Source organism: Phodopus roborovskii, unplaced genomic scaffold, assembly GCF_943737965.1.
Source record: "Phodopus roborovskii unplaced genomic scaffold, PHOROB, whole genome shotgun sequence".
Classification (NCBI taxonomy): domain Eukaryota; kingdom Metazoa; phylum Chordata; class Mammalia; order Rodentia; family Cricetidae; genus Phodopus; species Phodopus roborovskii.
Window position 1 is genome coordinate 46,526,940 of NW_026126407.1, and position 17,836 is coordinate 46,544,775.

At 50.3% G+C, this 17,836-nt stretch overlaps 1 protein-coding gene across 1 annotated transcript; it reads right to left on the bottom strand.

The window, feature by feature from the left end:
* Positions 1-5,744: 5,744 nt before the first annotated feature.
* Nkx2-5 (NK2 homeobox 5) lies at positions 5,745-8,378 on the bottom strand. The gene is made up of 2 exons (XM_051181567.1): positions 7,906-8,378; positions 5,745-6,477 (listed from the first exon to the last, which is right to left on the bottom strand). Exons 1-2 carry the CDS (start codon positions 8,234-8,236, stop codon positions 5,855-5,857), a joined length of 954 nt encoding a protein of 317 aa, XP_051037524.1. The 5' UTR covers positions 8,237-8,378; the 3' UTR covers positions 5,745-5,854.
* Between the last annotated feature and the right edge of the window lie 9,458 nt (positions 8,379-17,836).

The following is a 17,836-nucleotide window of genomic DNA, read 5'->3' on the forward strand; positions in this document are numbered from 1 at the left end:
TAGCCTCCACTCTTGTTCCTAAACTTCTGAAGTTACAGAGAGTATGCTGGCATCATGAGCCCTTTGGGATGACAGGGGATTCATGAGCCATTTGGTGGGGGACATCATAGAGCACCAAGTGTTCATATATCACAAACGTCAAGTCTCCCCAGATGCTTTTGTAGGTACTTGTACTAGTCAGTTGGAAAACTGGATGGTGGAAAGGAGTCACATAGTCACCAGTGAGGACAGATAAGGTGACACTTGTCGTGATGGATTTGGTAGAAAATGGGAAACTCTTCTTAAAAAAAAAAAAAAAAATCCCAGTACTAGGAAGGCAGAGGCAGGAAGATCTCTGTGAATTCAAGACCAGCCTGATCTACAGAGCTAATTCTAGGACAGTCTCCAAAACAATACAGAGCAACCCTGTCTCAAAAACATATATATATATATATATATATATATATGTATGTATGTATGTATGTATGTAATGTATATGTATGTATATGTGTGTATGTATATATGTATATATGTATATATATGTGTGTGTGTATGTATGTATGTATATAATTTTTATTTTATGTAATTGGGAGTGTGCGCCACCTGCATGCAGTTCTTGTAGTGCCTGAGTAGGCCAGATGAGAGCATTATCTGCTGGAACCGGTTACAGGTGGCTGTGAACTACCGTGTGAGTGCTGGGAACTGAATCTGGGTCCTGTGCAAGAGCAAGTGCTCTTAACCACCCAGCCCCACGCTTCAACTGCAAGGAGGGGTCTACAGTAAGATACCAGGGAGCCATGTTGCCCATGTGAGTTTGTGTTTCTAAGAGTCTCCCTGGCAATGAAAACCGGTTGCCTCACTGTCAGCATAGAAACCCCTAACAGGAGAAGTAGCAGAGCCAATCCGCACCAGGTGTGGTTCTCACCAAGTTGAACTTCAGTCAGGTCTAGCTGGAGGCTGGATGGTGTGCCAGGAAGCAGAGGGCTTGCTGTGTCAGCCCTCCCCTTAGCTACTTCCTGAATTAGGGACAGACCCAGAGACAAGACCTTTTAAAGCCTTACATTCCTTCTGCTGTACAATGAAGCCACAAAGAGTGACACTGTGGCACCAACACAGTGATTCCCCCATGGGTCTCCCTCCTGCTCTTCCTGAAGGGTGCTAAGGTTCAGTGTGGAATCTAGGCAAAGATAATGTCTCTGATGCAGGAGGTGGAAACACAAACCTCAGGGATAGCTTTGTCTTCTGGGTCAAAGCAAGTGGGTCCCTCTCTCTCTCTCTCTATCTCACCCCCCCCCCGTGTGTGTGTGTGTGTGTGTGTGTGTGTGTGTATGCACGCGCGCTCCCACAGGCATGCACATACTCCTTAGGGTACTGAGGGCTACCAGGCTGTGTCTCTGTCCTGGGTCACAATGAATACAGAGTCACCAAGGAGCAGGGCCTAGAAATCTGACTGAAGAGTTTCCCCTGTCGAGAGCTAGAGCCCATTGCCAGGGCACCTAGTCATCCATGCAGCCTCATCCTGGCCTAGGGATCCACTGTGAGTCTGAGCAGGCAGGCACTCCAGGGCAGTGGTGTGTCTTCAGGAAAGTTTGAGGACTGCTGCTGTCTGGTGCCTAGGAACCTTCTGGATTTAAACCTGAGTGACCTTAGGTAGGTGGTGTCTTTAGCTTGTCTGGGTGTCAATTTCCTCCTTGGAAGATGGCAACAGAGAAGTGCAGGGTGAGTAGTTAACACTGCCACCCCACCCCACCCCCAGCCTGTACCCGAGGAAGTGAGGGGGAAGGAGCAAGGGCAGGGCTTGGGGGGACATTGTGCTAGCACTGGGTTCCCACCTTGTGAGGTCTCTTCACAGCTCATAATACTCTGGGGGCAAGCTTTTCCCCTGAAAAGCAGCAGAAGGGAGCAAGATGGTGACTGCCAATCCAGCAATTCTAGAGCCTAAGTGCCACGCCCTCCCCCTGAGATGCTTTGCAGGTTTGTAGGAGCCCATGGAGAATTTTCCATCGAATGGGAGCTCATCTCATCACTGTGTTGCTTAACTGACTAAAAGACCTTTTTGGTATTTGCTCTTTGTCAGCCCTGAGCAGCACCATGAGCAGGTGCCAGACTCTTGAGCCCTGGAGCTGGGTTGCTGGGATTTGAAGCCAAGTTCCTGCTCCTTTGTGGGAAGGGGCAAGATGACTTCCACCTGTTTCCCTGGCACTACTAAAAGGGGTCACTGTGAGTGAATGACATTAGGTCACAGGCTCCTTTCTCCTGGAGCCCAGTCTACAAGGCATGGGACCCATGGGGCTGCTGTCTCCCGTCAAGCCCTGCAAGGGGGGCTGCGGTGAGGAGAGTTTGAGGAGAAATATTTCAGAAAGCAGGGAAGGGTATGTGGGTGCTTCTCGGGTCTGGGGCTGAAGGACCCCGTCTTTGTGTAAATACTGGTTTCCAGATACACAACCCAGTGTCACCTTCCAGAGCAATTAAGCAAAACATCCTGGCTGCATTCAAACAACATTACATACAAAAACACACACACAAAACAGCAATAATGACAATGTTGTTAACAAAGATGGGACTATTCTAATTAAGACAGGGAATGCTCCAATCTGGCAAAACCTTGGGACTGGTGGGTCTGGTGGGCCTGGTGCTGCAGGGGAGCTGTGGTCTGGTCTGTTTGAGTGGTTTTTAAAATAAATGGAGCTAGCCCAATGTGTTGTGCACTGGTGAAAGACCAAGGCCATGCTTGCTCCTCCCCATGTCTGAACTCTGCCTCTTCACAGGCCCCTCCTGCTTTGCATGTTTTCCATCCTGATTACATTTTCTTACCCTGCACACACTTTATGTGTGTGTGTGTGTGTGTGTGTGTGTGTGTAACAACTTATAAACAAAGTAACTAATACCTGCTTGAATGTGGGAGAGGAGACTGGGTGAATGCTGGCCGTATATTAAACACACTCCTGACTCAGGAGGACCTTGACTCTGGGACTGAAAACCCTGCCTATGCTTCCCCACAGGGCTCAGAAAACTGGGTTGCTGACCAGTGAGAATAAGAAACCTGCTGGTAAGGCCTGGGATTCTCTAGTGCTAGGTTTGTGAGCCTCAGGAAACATCCAGCTATATCTTTACTAGATACTTGAATCAGGGCCCCAGGCCATTTGCAGTTTCTCTTTTAGAAAGGCTATGACCTTGACCATTGGATGAAAATGAAAATGGATTTGGTTTCAAAACTTCTAGAACACATTCTTCCCAACAATCCCACCCCAGCGTCTGGTTTTGCACAGCTCCTTTATTGGTGTGAGCTAGCCACAGCTTTCCTGAGCTGGTAGTGGTGGCATATGCCTTTGTTTAATCCCTGCAAGCAGGTGGATCTCTGAGTTCGAGACCAGCTGGTTTATGGAGGAGTTCCAGGACAGCCAGGGCTACACAGAAAAAACCCTGTCTCCATAAAGATAAAAACAAATAAACAGGTATCATTTTGCAGATCTCTGAAAGAGGAGTTGCAAAGGAGGAGACATCAAGAAAAGGATGGGGGTGTGGCTCAGCAGCATGGTGCTTGCTATGTGCAAGGCTCTGGGTACTGTCGCCAGCACAATTGACAGGGAGCAAGGGTGATATATAAGATTAAATGAAAAAAATCTTGTTTCCATGTTATTGCACACAAATGTAAGATGAAAGAGATGGAGGAGGTTCTGCAGAACCCAGAGAGATAAAAGTTAATCTTTATAAAAGTGAGAATGTGGGTGGTTTCTGAAGGATTTTCCAGGCTGTAAGTTAGACTGTGCGTTAGGCCCCCAGGCTGATCAGTGGTAGAATACTGCCCTACCTGAGCTAGAAGGAGCCTCAGTGCATCCCTCTGAGAAATGAAACCACACTGCCTTGCACCCAGTAGCAGAGACCCTGAAAGTACACGTGGTGTCTGCACTGGCAGGTGTGTCCAGCTTTTTGACATTGTGACAAAGTTCACACTTGATAACCTCACTGATGAGTTACAAAAAGAATAGAAAAATAATTGTGGGTTAAATCAATTTACAGTTTTGTGTTGGTGGGATCCACAGCTGTCCTGGGGTCAAGCAGTGGCCTCTGCAAGTTGGAAGTGGAATGCTAGTGGCTAAGCGGGATATATCTACCTATCTACAGGCAGTGCTGACCTGGCTCAGGTATGAGAGAGGGCACCCACTCTGTGTATTCTTCTCTTCAACACAGCCCAGCCCAGAACCCTGCCATGGGCAACTGTTTGCATGCAACTGCATCTTTACAGTCTGTGCATCTCTAGGACCCTAAGAGGCAACATGGGCAGTCATTGCCTCCACTATGGAAGTAAGAAGTGAGAGCAAGCAAGCTGCTTGGTTTCCACTGCAGCAAAGTTCCAACTCCTGACCCAACCTGACTAAGCCCCATCCCAAGCGCTCCCTGCAGAGCCCCAGTCCTAAACTCCACAAGCAATGTTGAGGCTTCATATAGGGGTGCTGGGCCTGACATTTACTGAAAAAAGTCACTGGTCCATAGCAGTGAGAAGACAAAGCTTGGGCCCCACCCTGATTTCAAAGGTGAGGTTAGTTATCTGGCCCTTAGTGCTGGGGATAGAGAAGCTGAAGTCTGAGTTCTGGTACAAAAAGTTGAGGCATGTTGCCTGCTGGTGGTGGTGCATGCCTTTAATCCCAGCACTTGGGAGGCAGAGGCAGGTAGAGCTTAGTGAGTTCCAGGCCAGCTTGGTCTACAAAGAGAGTTCCAGGACAGCCAGGACTGTTCCACAGAGAAATCCTGTCTCGAAGAAAAAAAAAAAAAAAAAAAAAAGTTGTGGCGCAGTGGGCAAGTCCCACAGCTGTCAGCTTCCACACTATTTCACCAAACCCCTGTTTTTCCTTCTGTAAAAAACAGCAGAGCAAGTTACATTGGGCAATCACACTTGTGTTAACTATAGTGAAATTAGTGACATAGAGAGGGAAGGTGATGCCCCTGAAATCACGAACTCTCTCAGCCATCGCCCACCCGGTTTGGGTTCATCCTCTGTACTCAGTTTTGCTGGGCAGCTCTTGGGGCTGGCAGGGGGCCCCACGGACTCCTGTGAGAAGCAGAGTCAAGAGGAACCTGGACAAGGGTTCTTGGCTCTTCCATCTGCAGGATGGGCTGTGTCATTAAGTCAGGTGACTTACCACACTGCTCTCCCCTCGATGCCCAGCAACAGTGCTGGTCTCAATAGGGTTTAAGGAGTTGAGGTTGGTCTCCCTCAGGCGCCCTCCCTCTCTGAAGCGAGAAGCTAACCTGTTGGGCTACACCTAATTTGCTCATAGGCAAGTCATAAAACCTCTCACACCCTCACCGCTAACCGTGAAAACAGGCCGCCCCTTCGGGGAAATACAAGGCAACCCCATGAAATGCCTAGCAAGGGGCGCTGGTTGTGTTGGCGTTCGTCGGTAGAGGTTCTATGAATTCGTCCAGTGAAAACCCACGTCTGAGACCTGGAGGCGGCCACTGTGCTCGCAAATCCTAAAAGAAGCACGCATGCGGCATCAGCGCACTCACTTTAATGGGAAGAGGGTTCTCATTTCTTACAGCAACAGGTAAAAACATAAATACGGGTGGGTGGGCGGTGGCAAGGCAGCCAGGGCCCGGGCGCCCGGCCCAGGCTCCGGGCGATTCTAGGCCCTCGCACCCGGGCTCCGGGTCCCAATGTGGAATCCGTTAGGGGTGCCGGTGGCCCTGAAAGGGCACTCCGGGGCTGAGACACCAGGCTGCGTCAACGCACTGGGGAACAAAAGGGATGGAGCGATGAAAGTTCCCAGGCCAGCAAGAGGGTGCTTGTGAAGTCCGAGGGACAGGTCAAAGTGGGAGCCCTTTCCTCCCGGCGTCATCGCCCTAAAAGTGGGAGTCGGTCCGGGCGCCTTCCCTACCAGGCTCGGATGCCGTGCAGCGTGGACACGCCCGAATTGCCCTGTGGCATCCCGGGACTCTGCACGGCGTTCAAGTCCCCGACGCCGAAGTTCACGAAGTTGCTGTTGGCGGTGGGAGCGGGCTGCGCGGCGGGGGGCGCAGCGGGGTAGGCGGCGCAGCTGTAGCCGGGACTGCAGGCCGCGCCACCGTAGCCAGGGTAGGAGTAGGCGTTGTAGCCGTAGGCGTTGAGACCCACGCCGTAGGCGGGCGCGTAGGCCGCCGAGTCCCCAAGGCAGGGCTTCCCGTCGCGCACCAGCACGGGCACCGCGATCCTGCGCGCGGGCGGCGGCGGCGGCCCCAGCAGCTCCAGAGTCTGGTCCTGCCGCTGTCGCTTGCACTTGTAGCGCCGGTTCTGGAACCAGATCTTGACTTGCGTGGACGTGAGCTTCAGTACGCTGGCCAGCTGGTCGCGCTCGGGCGCGGAGAGGTACCGCTGTTGCTTGAAGCGCCGCTCCAGCTCGTAGACCTGCGCCTGCGAGAAGAGCACGCGTGGCTTCCGCCGCCGCCGCGCACGGGGTCGCTCGGCGCCGTCAGTCTCGGCCTTGTCCAGCTCCACCGCCTTCTGCAGTGCGCACAACTCTGAAGGGAAGGGAAGGCAGAGAGATAGTCGGTTAAAGCCGCCAGCCCAGGAGCTCAGGGCCCTCGTGGGGATGGATGTCACCCTGTGTTGCGTGGGGCACCCTGCTCAGTTTCAGCTCACTGCCGAATGCGCGGGGTTCGCACGGTTCGAGGTTGGCGCAATTATGCATCTGGGAAAAGCCTAAAGGCATGGATAAAACGAAAACAAGTGCAGGAAACAAGTGCAAAAGGAAACCTAAGAGCAGGACAAAATGAAACAAGAAAAATCTTGCCGCGCTGCTTCCCCCCCCCCCCCCCCGTCTTCTAATGGCAGTTGGTCATTTAGCTTTTCTGGATGCAAAGAAAATAAAATCATAATGATGTTCAGGGGTGAATTATATCAAGGATACTTCGGTTTGACTCTTGGTGGTCAGTTTGTATTTAATCAAACAATTAGAGATCTAGAAGACCCAAAGGTGTGAGTTTGGAGGTCCCCAACGGGATTGCCAGCTGGAGTTTGTGCGACTTCCCGACCTCCCGGTAACCGTGGCTGGGACTGAGTGAGACAGAGGCCTCCACTGAGGCCCAGCAGGATCTGAGTCAGTCGTTAGCAATCAATTCTAGTCCTCCTCGGATGTTCCTGGACGTTCCCTCTGCTCCTTGAGAAACCTACGAATGCTTTCCCAGCTCAAGAAAGCCTTTGGGTCCCTTTGGCTTTTTCCCAGATAGACCCGGAGCTGCGCCTGGGTCTCACCCGGTGTCTGCCTTCTGCCAGCAGGCCAGACACCCTCCCCTATTCTAAGATTTCTTGTATACAGCCAGTTTGTTCGGAAGCCTTCTCTCTGCTCCCCAGCGTCTTCGTTCGTTCCATTATTTTCTAAGATTTCCCAGAAGAGAATTTCTGCCTGGCCCTGCTTGAAAATTGTGCTGGGAAGACAAAGCCAAATCGCATCTCAAAACCCCCCGGCCCTGTTCCCAGACTTCTCTTTTCTGACACAAAGAAGGAAAGGCCCGGGAAAGCAGGATGGGCTAGCCAGGCCTAGGACCCGCGGGCTAAACTTTCTGTTTAGCAGTTCTCTGTCTCAAAATACCCATAAGTCCAAAAGAGATTTTTTTTTTAACCCTCCGATGCGGAGAATTGTTCTACTGCGAATTGTTAGATAGCTTAACTTGGGAAATAGTTCCAAGAGCAAGGCCCCAACCTACTGGGGCTCTGTAGGCCGAAAACAATCTTTTTAAGTCTCTCTCTCTCTCTCTCTTTTTCCCCTGATCTCCTAAATTCGGCGTTTCCTCTAAACCTCCGATTGGCTGAGGGGCGAGAAGATACTGGGCAACCTGGAATCTTTACACTCCAAACTCCCCGGATGCGCTCTTGCTTAACCTGGGTTTCTTTGCCCAGGGTGTTGGGCAAGGAAGCGACTTCAGAGAAGGGTTTGGGGTTCTCCTTACCTTTCTTATCCGCTCGAGGGTCCTTGGCTGGGTCAGGGTCGCCGTAGGCACGAGTATAAAAGGTGGGGGCGGCAGGGAAGGCAGGAGCGCACTTAGGGGGCGAAGGCGCGGGGCCCAGCTCCGCGCGCAGCTCTGCCAAGCTGGGCGCTGCCGCCTCCGGCCCGGAGTAGGCCTCGGGCTTGAAGGCGGCCAGCATGCAGGAGGCGGGCGCCAGGGTGGCCTCGAGGCGCGCAGACAGGTCTCCAGCGGCCAGGCTGCGCTGCTGCTGCTCCAGGTTCAGGATGTCTTTGACTGAAAAGGGCGTGGGTGTGAGCGCAGGGCTGGGGAACATGGTGGCGGCGCCGGTCTCACAGCGCCAGGTGGGCGGCAGAGAGTGGCGCTGCCCACCCCCAGGGACAGCCTCCCCGCATGGTGCCCGCCGCCCGCCCGCGCACACGCCTCTCTACCCTGGTTGTGGCTGGGCAGCAGGTAGCGCGGAGCACCAGGGGCTGAAGAGGCGGGAGCAGGACGGAGCTGGGGGACTCAGCCTGCCATTGGGCCAGGGGCCTCGATGACAGGAGCGACGGGCAGTTCTGTGTCACCTAATATAGACATAGGGTTGGGGGAAAAAATCCTACCCAACTTTTTTAAAGGGGCCGTGACATATTTGGAAGAGCTTCCAGCCTCTGCAGGAGATTGCTCTTCCTTGGCCTGAAAACCCCACCGAGACGCACTCAAAATACCTGACTCTGTTGAACTGGGTCTAAGCACAGTATTGTGGTGGGTCTGGGGTTTGTATAAATATTCCTCTGCACCCATTACTGAGTAGGCTAGTGAAGGGGGGGGGGCAGGAGGGACGTTATTTACAGGGATCAAGATTGTCACTAAAATACTGATAGTTGAAGTCTGGCATAGGAAGAGAAGCTCAAGGGGGACAGTTGTTCTGGGCTGATAACAGACAAATTCAGGACTTTGAGGGTGGGGATATATAATTTGACCTGTAGGACCAATCTCGACGCAGGATTCCAGGCAGGCCCTAAGGGGTTTTGAGCAAGTCAGGCTGAACCGAATGGTGAAGTGGCTAATTGTGGGGTGGGAGTGGCCACCTGAAGTAGACTAAGTTGTGTTGTGTTAGCGCCTTTCCAGGGAGAACCATTCACAAGGAAATTGACTCTTTAGTGAGGAAGCCCAACCCAGGTTCTGCTCTGACGGAAAGCTGTCTGTCCCGCTGGGCCACCAACAAGATCCCAGACCTTTTCTAGCTCCAAGCCCCTGGGGGCCTACCAAGGCTTCCACTCCACAGGGTAGGGAACAGGGCAGGGCAGCTTCAGGGGCATTTTCAGCCCTATGGTGCTTCTGTCTGAAAACAGTCAGGGCTCAAGGAGCCCCAAGTTTTGTTCTAAGAGAACTGCCTGGATCTACGGAACACGTGGCCCCTGCAGACCCCTGCATAAGGCACACTGGAGCGTTATCCAGCTATAATCTCAGAAAGAGAAGACACAAGGCCTCCAGGCAAATGCTACCCCATCAAAGGTGTGATAAGGCTGGACACTATAAGAGCTTGGGCAGGGAATGCAAAGGATATGGGGCCTACTTGGCTACCCCGAAAGAGGCCCTTGGAATAGAAAAAAGGGGGGACTGTAGAGTCAAAGGTAGCTAAATAAGGCACTCCCAACTCATGGGCTCAAAGCCTAGAGCAGTAAAACTGTGTCAGTACAGAATGTAAACTGTCCAACCCAGCAGGACAGTGGACCTTTGGAGAACGCTGGCACCATCTGGGCCATCCTGAAGCCAGCATAGACCTGGACTGAGTCCCTTCCCACTTTTCATCAAACCCAAACTCCCAAGGCCTTGGGCCTTCAACTGAGGGAGCAGAAGGGCCCAGCTCCGCACAGACTGTGAAGCCTGCTGCCCAGGAAACCCAGCTCTGGGCTGGAGGCATCAATGCCAGACTGAGTAGCCATTATGAGATCTCAACCCAAGGATCACAAAGCTTTTTTTCTGAAACTACTAGTTCCAACTACAGAGGAAGCCTTCCCAAATGCTGTGGGGACTCAAAAACTAGATCTCTGTCCCTCCACTTCCCTACCTTCCAGTGTATCCCTCCTCGACACAGTCTAACTTTGGCATCTTTTGTTTTTTGTTTTCTCTTGCTGTAGCTCTTGATCACTTTATAATTACTGCTTTGAGCAACCTAGCTGGGATCCTTCTTGCGTTTGAAGACTGGTTTCTGTGGGTTGGGTGGGATGCCTATCACCCAGGCGGTGACGTCTGGCGAACGAGCCACATCCGATTCAATTAAATGTCTTGCTGAAAACAGCTTCGGGCGAGGGTCCTGGGAGCCCTGTTAAGTGAATCGGCTGGCCCTGCGGATCGCGATGACAGTTTGAAAGATTAGTGTGAGCCGACGCCTGAAATATTACCGTTTAATGGGGGTGGGGGTACACATCGGGGCTGCATCCGGGATCCCTGTTTTAAGTTTTTTTTTTTTTTTTTTTGATAGTTCTGAAGAAGGGGGCATTTCCTTTGCAAATCAAGATGGTGAGGATTTGTCACCTATTTTCGGATATAAGGGCTCCAGAGCTGACAGATCTGTGGGTCAGGTGACAAGAAAAAGGAAGAAACCCCTTCTAATTCGAACAAAATCAGTGACTTCCCCACCCCTACAAACTTGGTGAAAAGGCCCTGGCCTTTCTCTCTGGAGAGGAAGCCGGACTGAGTGAGATAAATAGACAAATAGAATTGGGGTGACCCATGAGACTTTCCTCAGAGAGCTGTCCAGACCACTTTCCAACTTGGCTTCAGCCCTGGCTGCCTTCAAGCCAGTACCAAAGGAATATATGTATGTATAATATATGTGTATGTAAATATGTATATCTTAAACAGAAGTTACAGTGGTTGGGAAGGAGCACGTCTTTCTCTCCAAGGGCGGCTGGCTCAACCCGGTCGCTAAGAAGCACTTGGTCAAACATACAACCTCAGCGAGATGGACAGAGACAAAGGAGCCTGGAGGAAACAACGAAAATCTGCTGGGCTATTTCTTTGCCTTTTAAAGACTGGTGCATTAGGATTAGTCAAATTCCGGGGTAGCTCCGGCCCATTCTGCGTAAATAAATTATTATTGATTGAAAAGCGATCGGCATGGCCCAAGCTGCCCCCCCCCCGAATCAGCAGCGCCGGCCGCGAAAGGTATATATGATTAATTGAAAGATAAGCTGCAACTATCACCCGGAATGTCATTAATGCGCCGGGGAGACGTCCATTGGAGACAGGCTGCGTTATCCGTAGCTTTATCTTCAACAACGCCTCGCTCTCTTGGCCCGCGCGGGGGAAACAGATGGGGGTTTCTGTCTGGGACGCTCGCCCCATGTTTATATTTTGGGAAGAATCGCAACTCTAGGGAGTCCCCGGCGGGCCCCCTGATAAATGAACATTAGCACTTTTTCGGACTACTGTATCAACAAAGGGGCCGCGGCGCGGCAATAATTGGCGAGAAAGCAAACAGAGGGCCGAGAGCGCGACTCTGCTCTTCGTCCGGCTGATGGATGAGCAGCGCGGCCGCCTCCCGGCCTGGCCCGGGCTTCCTTCCCAAGGGTCGCGCAGGGCCGCTCGGCTCTGTATCGAGGGACGTCCCGGGCTGAAGGTACCCAGCCCTCCCCGTCTCAGTAGCCAGTGCCCTCCGAAGAGGTGCGTCTTGTGCGTCTTGGGTCCTGTTACCAGACCACTTGGCTAAGAGAATGAGGTCACAGGAGGGAGTGACTTGCTCAAGACTACCCAGATTGGAAGCGACATTGACCATTCCTTAGCTGACACTAGAGCTGGGGATATTTTTTTGTTTGTCAATGGGAAGGAAGCAAATCCCAGGGTCCCTGAGAAGAGGACTTGAAAGTCCTCCCATACTGTCATACTGAAGGGGAATGCACATAATGAGAGAGAGAGAGAGAGAGAGAGAGAGAGAGAGAGAGAGAGAGAGAGAGAGAGAGAGAGAGACCCCTTTTTTGGTAAGGCCTTATTGAGATATAATTCATTCACCATACACCACAATCGATTTGAGAACATTTTCACATTTTCATCACCTCCCCTGTCAGCCCCAGTCACCACTAATCCACTTTCCCCTCTGGATTTCCCTCTTCTGAGTGGTTCATACAAACAAATCAAATAATATAATGTGTGACCTTTTCTGTCTGGTATCTCTCACTTGGCAAAATGTTTCCCAGGTCCTTTTAGCAGCTAAATAACATTCAGTTGCATGGATGTGCTGCTTTTGTTTACTAGTTCCTTAGTTGATTGACATTTGGGTGTTTTCACCTTTTGTTGTTCTCCAGCCTACCTTCACAGACCCGGGAAACCTTCCTCTGTTCTCTCTATTTTCAGTCCTGTCCTTCCCCAGTGAGGACTGAGTTGCCTGTAATATTCTGTTCTTGCCATAGCCCAATTCCTGATTTTAAAAAAGTTTCCAGATTTTCATTCCGTGCCGTGCTTACAGTGTCTGCTAATGGTCTTGCTGCCTAGTTCATGGGGTAGGGCCCTGAGATTACTAACTCCACATAGCCAAGATCCTGATCATTAGCCTAGTTTTTGGCTTTCACCTCCTCAAAGTACAAGTCTGTAGGCTGGCTGAGCCAAGCAGAGAGCAGTCTCCCAAGTGCTGTTTTCGGGCCGGTCTGTGCAAAGTTATTCCAGTAATAGGAAGACTTGAAAGCCACAGAAGTGAGGCTGGTAAAGGACTGTGTATCTGTCTAATCAAGACTCCTACTTACCTCCACATGACTTCAGAGTCAACTCCCTTTGGGGTGTTTGGCCTGATTTTCCCCCACTCTTTCACCCACATTGACCAGGTGGGTAAAAGTGCTGAACGAGCCTGAACTGAGTGTGATTCTCAGAAACCCATGGTGTCACCTGATCTCCACAAGTGCACCCGAACTTGCATACAACAGACACAAAATTTTTTTCTAAGTGCTATTCATGACAGGGATAATAATTTGGAATGTCTGCTTATTTTTGAGGGTGAATGAGGAGGCTAAAACATTGACAAGTTATACAAGATTGCATTAAAAACATTGTCAAAAGTACCACAAACAGAACCAAAGGGAAAAAAATGATCCAGAGAGAAAATGCCAGAAATATGTGACAAAATTATGAGTTAATAATATACACAGAAAGAGTTCAGGTAAAGCAATAAGAAAATTTCTTAGCAAAACATTTGAAAAATTGACCAAGAGTAGTGGAACCTTGTTGGAAAAAAGTGGGGGGAGGAAGGAAGTAAAGAAAAAAAGTTAAGAAATGTCAGCTAAATCAGAGAGAGAAATACTTTAGACTAACAAATGTAAAAAGATTGGCATCCCTGACTTCCCAACAAATGATAAAGTTGAGAAAATTAGAAAAAATAGGCACACTGATTTGTACTGTGGACATTGTTGAATGGGAGAAAGCTTGCCTAGCATCCCTGAGGCCTGAGTTTGATACCCAAGTTTGATGGTCTCTGCTGAGTGATCTTTCTGTGTGGTTCACTGGAAGAGTAACTTGAAAACCCTCTGTGGAGCAGTCTGATTCCGTCAAAGTGTAAAACGCACAAGACATTTGATGGAACATTTTCACTTCCAATATTTGCACACACACACATGTATGCAAATAAAATATTTTTTAAGAATGAAAATATTTTTAAAAAATCCAATATATTTATCTTGGGGACCGGTTATAAGAGAGAAAGAGTTCGATTTATATTTGTCAGAATGGGTACATTTTGTGATATAGCATATATCTAAACAAGATACAGGCAGGCTCCTTCCTTTCCAGTGCACTGTGTATGCAGGCAAGCCCTCTATCACTGAACTACACTGATAGTTTGGATTTTATTTATTTAATGTTTATGGGGGGGCTGTCAGAGGACAACTTACTGGAGTTAGCTCTCTCCTTGAATGAACTCAGATCCTCAGACACGTTATCAACCACTCTTTACCAACCAAGAAGACCAATCACCAGCACTTAATTAATTAGTTAATTAATTAATTTTGAGACAGGGTCTCAGGAGGCTGGCCCTGAGATTATATGTGTCCTTCACCATTACTGCCCATATTCATTGTTTTTTGGTGTTTTGTAGCCAAGCTTGGTCTCAAACTCAAAGCAATCTTCCAAGCCCAGCCTCTTAAATCCCAGGATAACAGGTGTGCTGTACACCTGTGCTGTACTTTATGGATTTTTTTTAAATTAAGGATTAACAAAATGTTAAAGAAAGCTTCGAAGGAAGAAAATTGGGGGTGGGAGGATCAAGAATTAAACATCATACTGTACTATAGTAACTCCAGGACTGCAGAATTTTGTTTGTACTCTTAGAGCTGTGGAGATATCTGGACCAGAATCCTAGGGATCCCCTGTTAAAAATGTAAATTTGTGTGATTTCCCTCTCCTTCTAGAATTTTTAAAATCAAAGGTGAGTGCAGTTTGTGGCAGGGAGCCCAAGTGGCTCTCTCATGAACTCTTCAAGGTGAATCAGAAAGAAAGGATTCCAAAGGTGTGTGTGTGTGTGTGTGTGTGAGAGAGAGAGAGAGAGAGAGAGTGTGTGTGTGAGTGAGTGAGTGTGTGTATGTGAGTGTGTGAGAGAGTGTGAGTGAGTGTGTGTATATGTGTGAGTGTGTGAGAGTGTGTATGAGTGTGTGTGTGTGTGTGTGTGTGTGTGTGTGTGTGTGTGTGTGTGTGGCCCTGTCCAGCAGGATTTGACCCCAGCCACTCTCCAGCAAAGCTGTCCTCTAGCTTAGGACTGAAGTGGGCTTCCGCTCAGAGCCCACTGAAGGCACACTGGAGTGAGTGCAGGCTCACTGAAAGACAATTCCTGGCACCTGTCAGTGCACCCAAGGGTGCTGTGGTGACCTTCAATAACTGAGTATGAAGGAGGCTGGCCAAAAGGGTGTGGTCACCTGCCCCCTCCTTGACAGCCAGGGACTACTGAAGCGGGAAGAGGTCTTTGGAAGCCTCTAGTTTAGGCCTATTTGTTCTTCCTTTCTTGCCTCAGTGGGTGGAGACTTTTGCCACCTGAGGAGCCACACCTTGATCTAGAGTCTTAATATCAAGATTGAGCTGACTTTTCCCTATCTTGGGGTACAGGAAGCAGTAAGTAGAAATGCATCATATGTGGTCCCCTTATTTATGGTGAGAACTTTTGTGGTCACAGGTCCTAGATTCTTCTGCCTATCATGGGTCTTCAGAGGCTACTCAACTTTGGACCTGTTGAACTCCTAGGGACACTGCTTTTAGATTCTGCTTTCTCACTTGGAGAGGTTTCCAGGTAGAGGCACGCCATGCCACCCCCAGCCTTCCCCCAGAGCGGCCACCAGCTCCCTCTTTGCCTAGAGCCGAATTGAGCTGCAGCTAGCAGAACGGGCTTGCACGAGCTCAGACACAGCGCGGCAAGCCTTCTCCCGCTCAGACCCACTCACTGCCCTAGGCTTCTGGCTCTGTGTGTCCTCATCACACAGAACCAGAAAAATCATGGGTTGTCCTTTATACTTAGGGTTAAACATATGGGTAAAAACAACAACAAAAACCAAAAGACCAAAGCTGAATGTTAAGAATATCTCTCCACAGAATTTTGTGACCATAAATAATCTGGGCCGCTTCCTATACCTGCAGAGGAAGCCTGTACCCTGTTCTGCTGGGTTGGTTTCCTTAGCAAAAGAGTCGGTGCAGTGACTACCTTTATTTTAAAAGTAGGTACCATATCGTGCCAACCAAACAATAAATGTGGAAAGAGGGGGTTAGTATGGCAAGTCTCTCCGCTCCCAGCCTTACTCAAGGCTCTTTTACTTTTAAAAGTCGAGTTGTTTGTGTCCCATGCTGGGGACTGGACTCAGAGGCCTCCCTCATAAGCCGGTTAAGGGATGACCACGATCCATTTAATTGAGACATAGTAAATTTGGTATTCAATCAGCAGGGTCATGAGTATTCTGTGTGAGTCTGAACAGGTGGAAAAGCTCGTGGAAAGTCCAGAGTAATACAGAAAACGCTGACATTTTAAAGAACCCTTTCCTGTTAGTCGGTCTAAGGTCAGTCACAGACTTGAAGCAGTCTACCTTCTGCAGATTTTATTTATATGCATTATGGGAAATGTGCCAAAATTGTAGGATGTGCGTCTTTCGAAATTTTTCGGGCTCCTTTATATTTTTGCCAGGACCCCAAATTTGTTGTATTTCGCTGTGCGCACTTTTCTCACTTTTGACGGGGATGTTTCCAAAACGAAATTTCTCTTTGGTCACTCACTCACTTGCTGTAATTGGCTTGATGGATCCAACGGGAGCTTCCAGACCTCTGTAGCGGTTTTCCTTATCTTCGTCCTCTTTCCCCTCCACTCCAAGTCAGGCCAGTAACTGTAACAATGTTTTCCTCCTGCCATGACTGCTGCAAACCGAGACAGCGTAAACAGCGCACAGAGGTGGAGGCTCTATAGGTCCCTCAGGATTCTGTCTCCAGGAACTGATAATTTGATAATTTGTGGAGTGGGACCACATTCAAGATGCGGCGAGGAGAAAACGGTGCTTTTTAGAACCAACCCACGCTAGCGCGGAGGCGTGGAGCTCCGAGGCGTCTCTGCAGATGCCTTCGGCTTGACTGTTCAGAAAAAGTGACGCGCAGCTGCAGGAAACGGCGTGGGTTTTCACTCCTAGCGCCGCGGGCGAGCCGGGGCTCCTAGGGCGTTGCGGGCTGTGGTCGCAGTCTTAGAGTTAGTGCCGGATCACTGCGTTTGAAACCCAGACTGCAACCCCAGAGCTTCCGTCTCCCTCGGGGACTGCTGGGGTCTCCGGTGGGCGGGAATCAGGCTGTAAGTGGCCGGTCACCGCACGTTCGATGCTTCCTAGGATCGCCGTCCTTTCCTTTCAGATCGTGTCTTACAGCCCTTAAGGTGCTTAAAAATACGCTGGTATCTCGCAGAAAACGCCGCTTTCTCCCATGCGGGCCTAGCGGATTGTGAAACGGTAAGTGGCAAAGTGTTTTATAGGAAAAAGCCCTGACTGCGGACGGTTGGGGTCAGTCAGTGTCTAGCCAGAGCATCCCCAGGCGGTCGGGGATTTCGGGGACCATCGAACTCCCGGCTTCAGCAGCAGCTGGGCATCCGCAGAGAGCGCAAATTGTCGAAATTCTGCCCGCGCGCGAATTGGCGAAAAGCGGGATGGAGACGCTAAACGAATGCAGTCACACGCCACCCTGCTTTCAGGGTGCACTTGACGGCTGCGGTCGTTCAAGTCCTTAAAAGGAACTTGCAAACTTGGGAAGAGTACGGATGGGACTCAGAGGCACCATCTGTTAGTGTGCACAACATGCTCGGGGCGTGCAGATCTCACAGGGACAGTGAGGTGGCCCCGCTGCTCCTCGCGCCTGCCACCTCCAGACTGGTGTGCCCGGCGCCCAGAGTCTTTTTCCAATGGGTGTAAAAGCATCTTTGAGCTCCCAGAGCCCTACTTGCGCGTCGCCTGTGCAAACCCTCTGTTGTGTGGCCTTGTATCTTTAGGTAGGGGGACATCTTTTGTCTCTCGGCAAGAAGCTTTCCTCTAGGGAAGATAAAGTAATCGATAGGGTCTTTTAAATAGCTCCGAGTTTCCTGTCGGGCCAGGAGTATCAGCGCGCACACCAAATCTGCTCTGGTATGTCATCTTATCTCCCTTCCCCGCTGTTGTCCCCAAACGCTGCCTGTCAAGAGAGACGCCACCCGCATTAGGACCCAGACTGGGGCCCTTCCGCTCCGGGTCAGGCGCTGCCCCCTCGGCTCTCGGCTCTCGAGGTCCTGGAGGAGATTCTGAAGGCCTTTCTGAAGGCCGGGTGAATCTGGGACTGGGGGGAGGCACTGTCTCTCAGAAGGGGGCATCTGGTCCGTTTTCTAACCATGAACACGGGGAATCTGGGCTTTGAGCTGGCTGCTTGTCTGTGTGGACGAAAATCAGATTCACCCTTCGAAGGGGCCTCC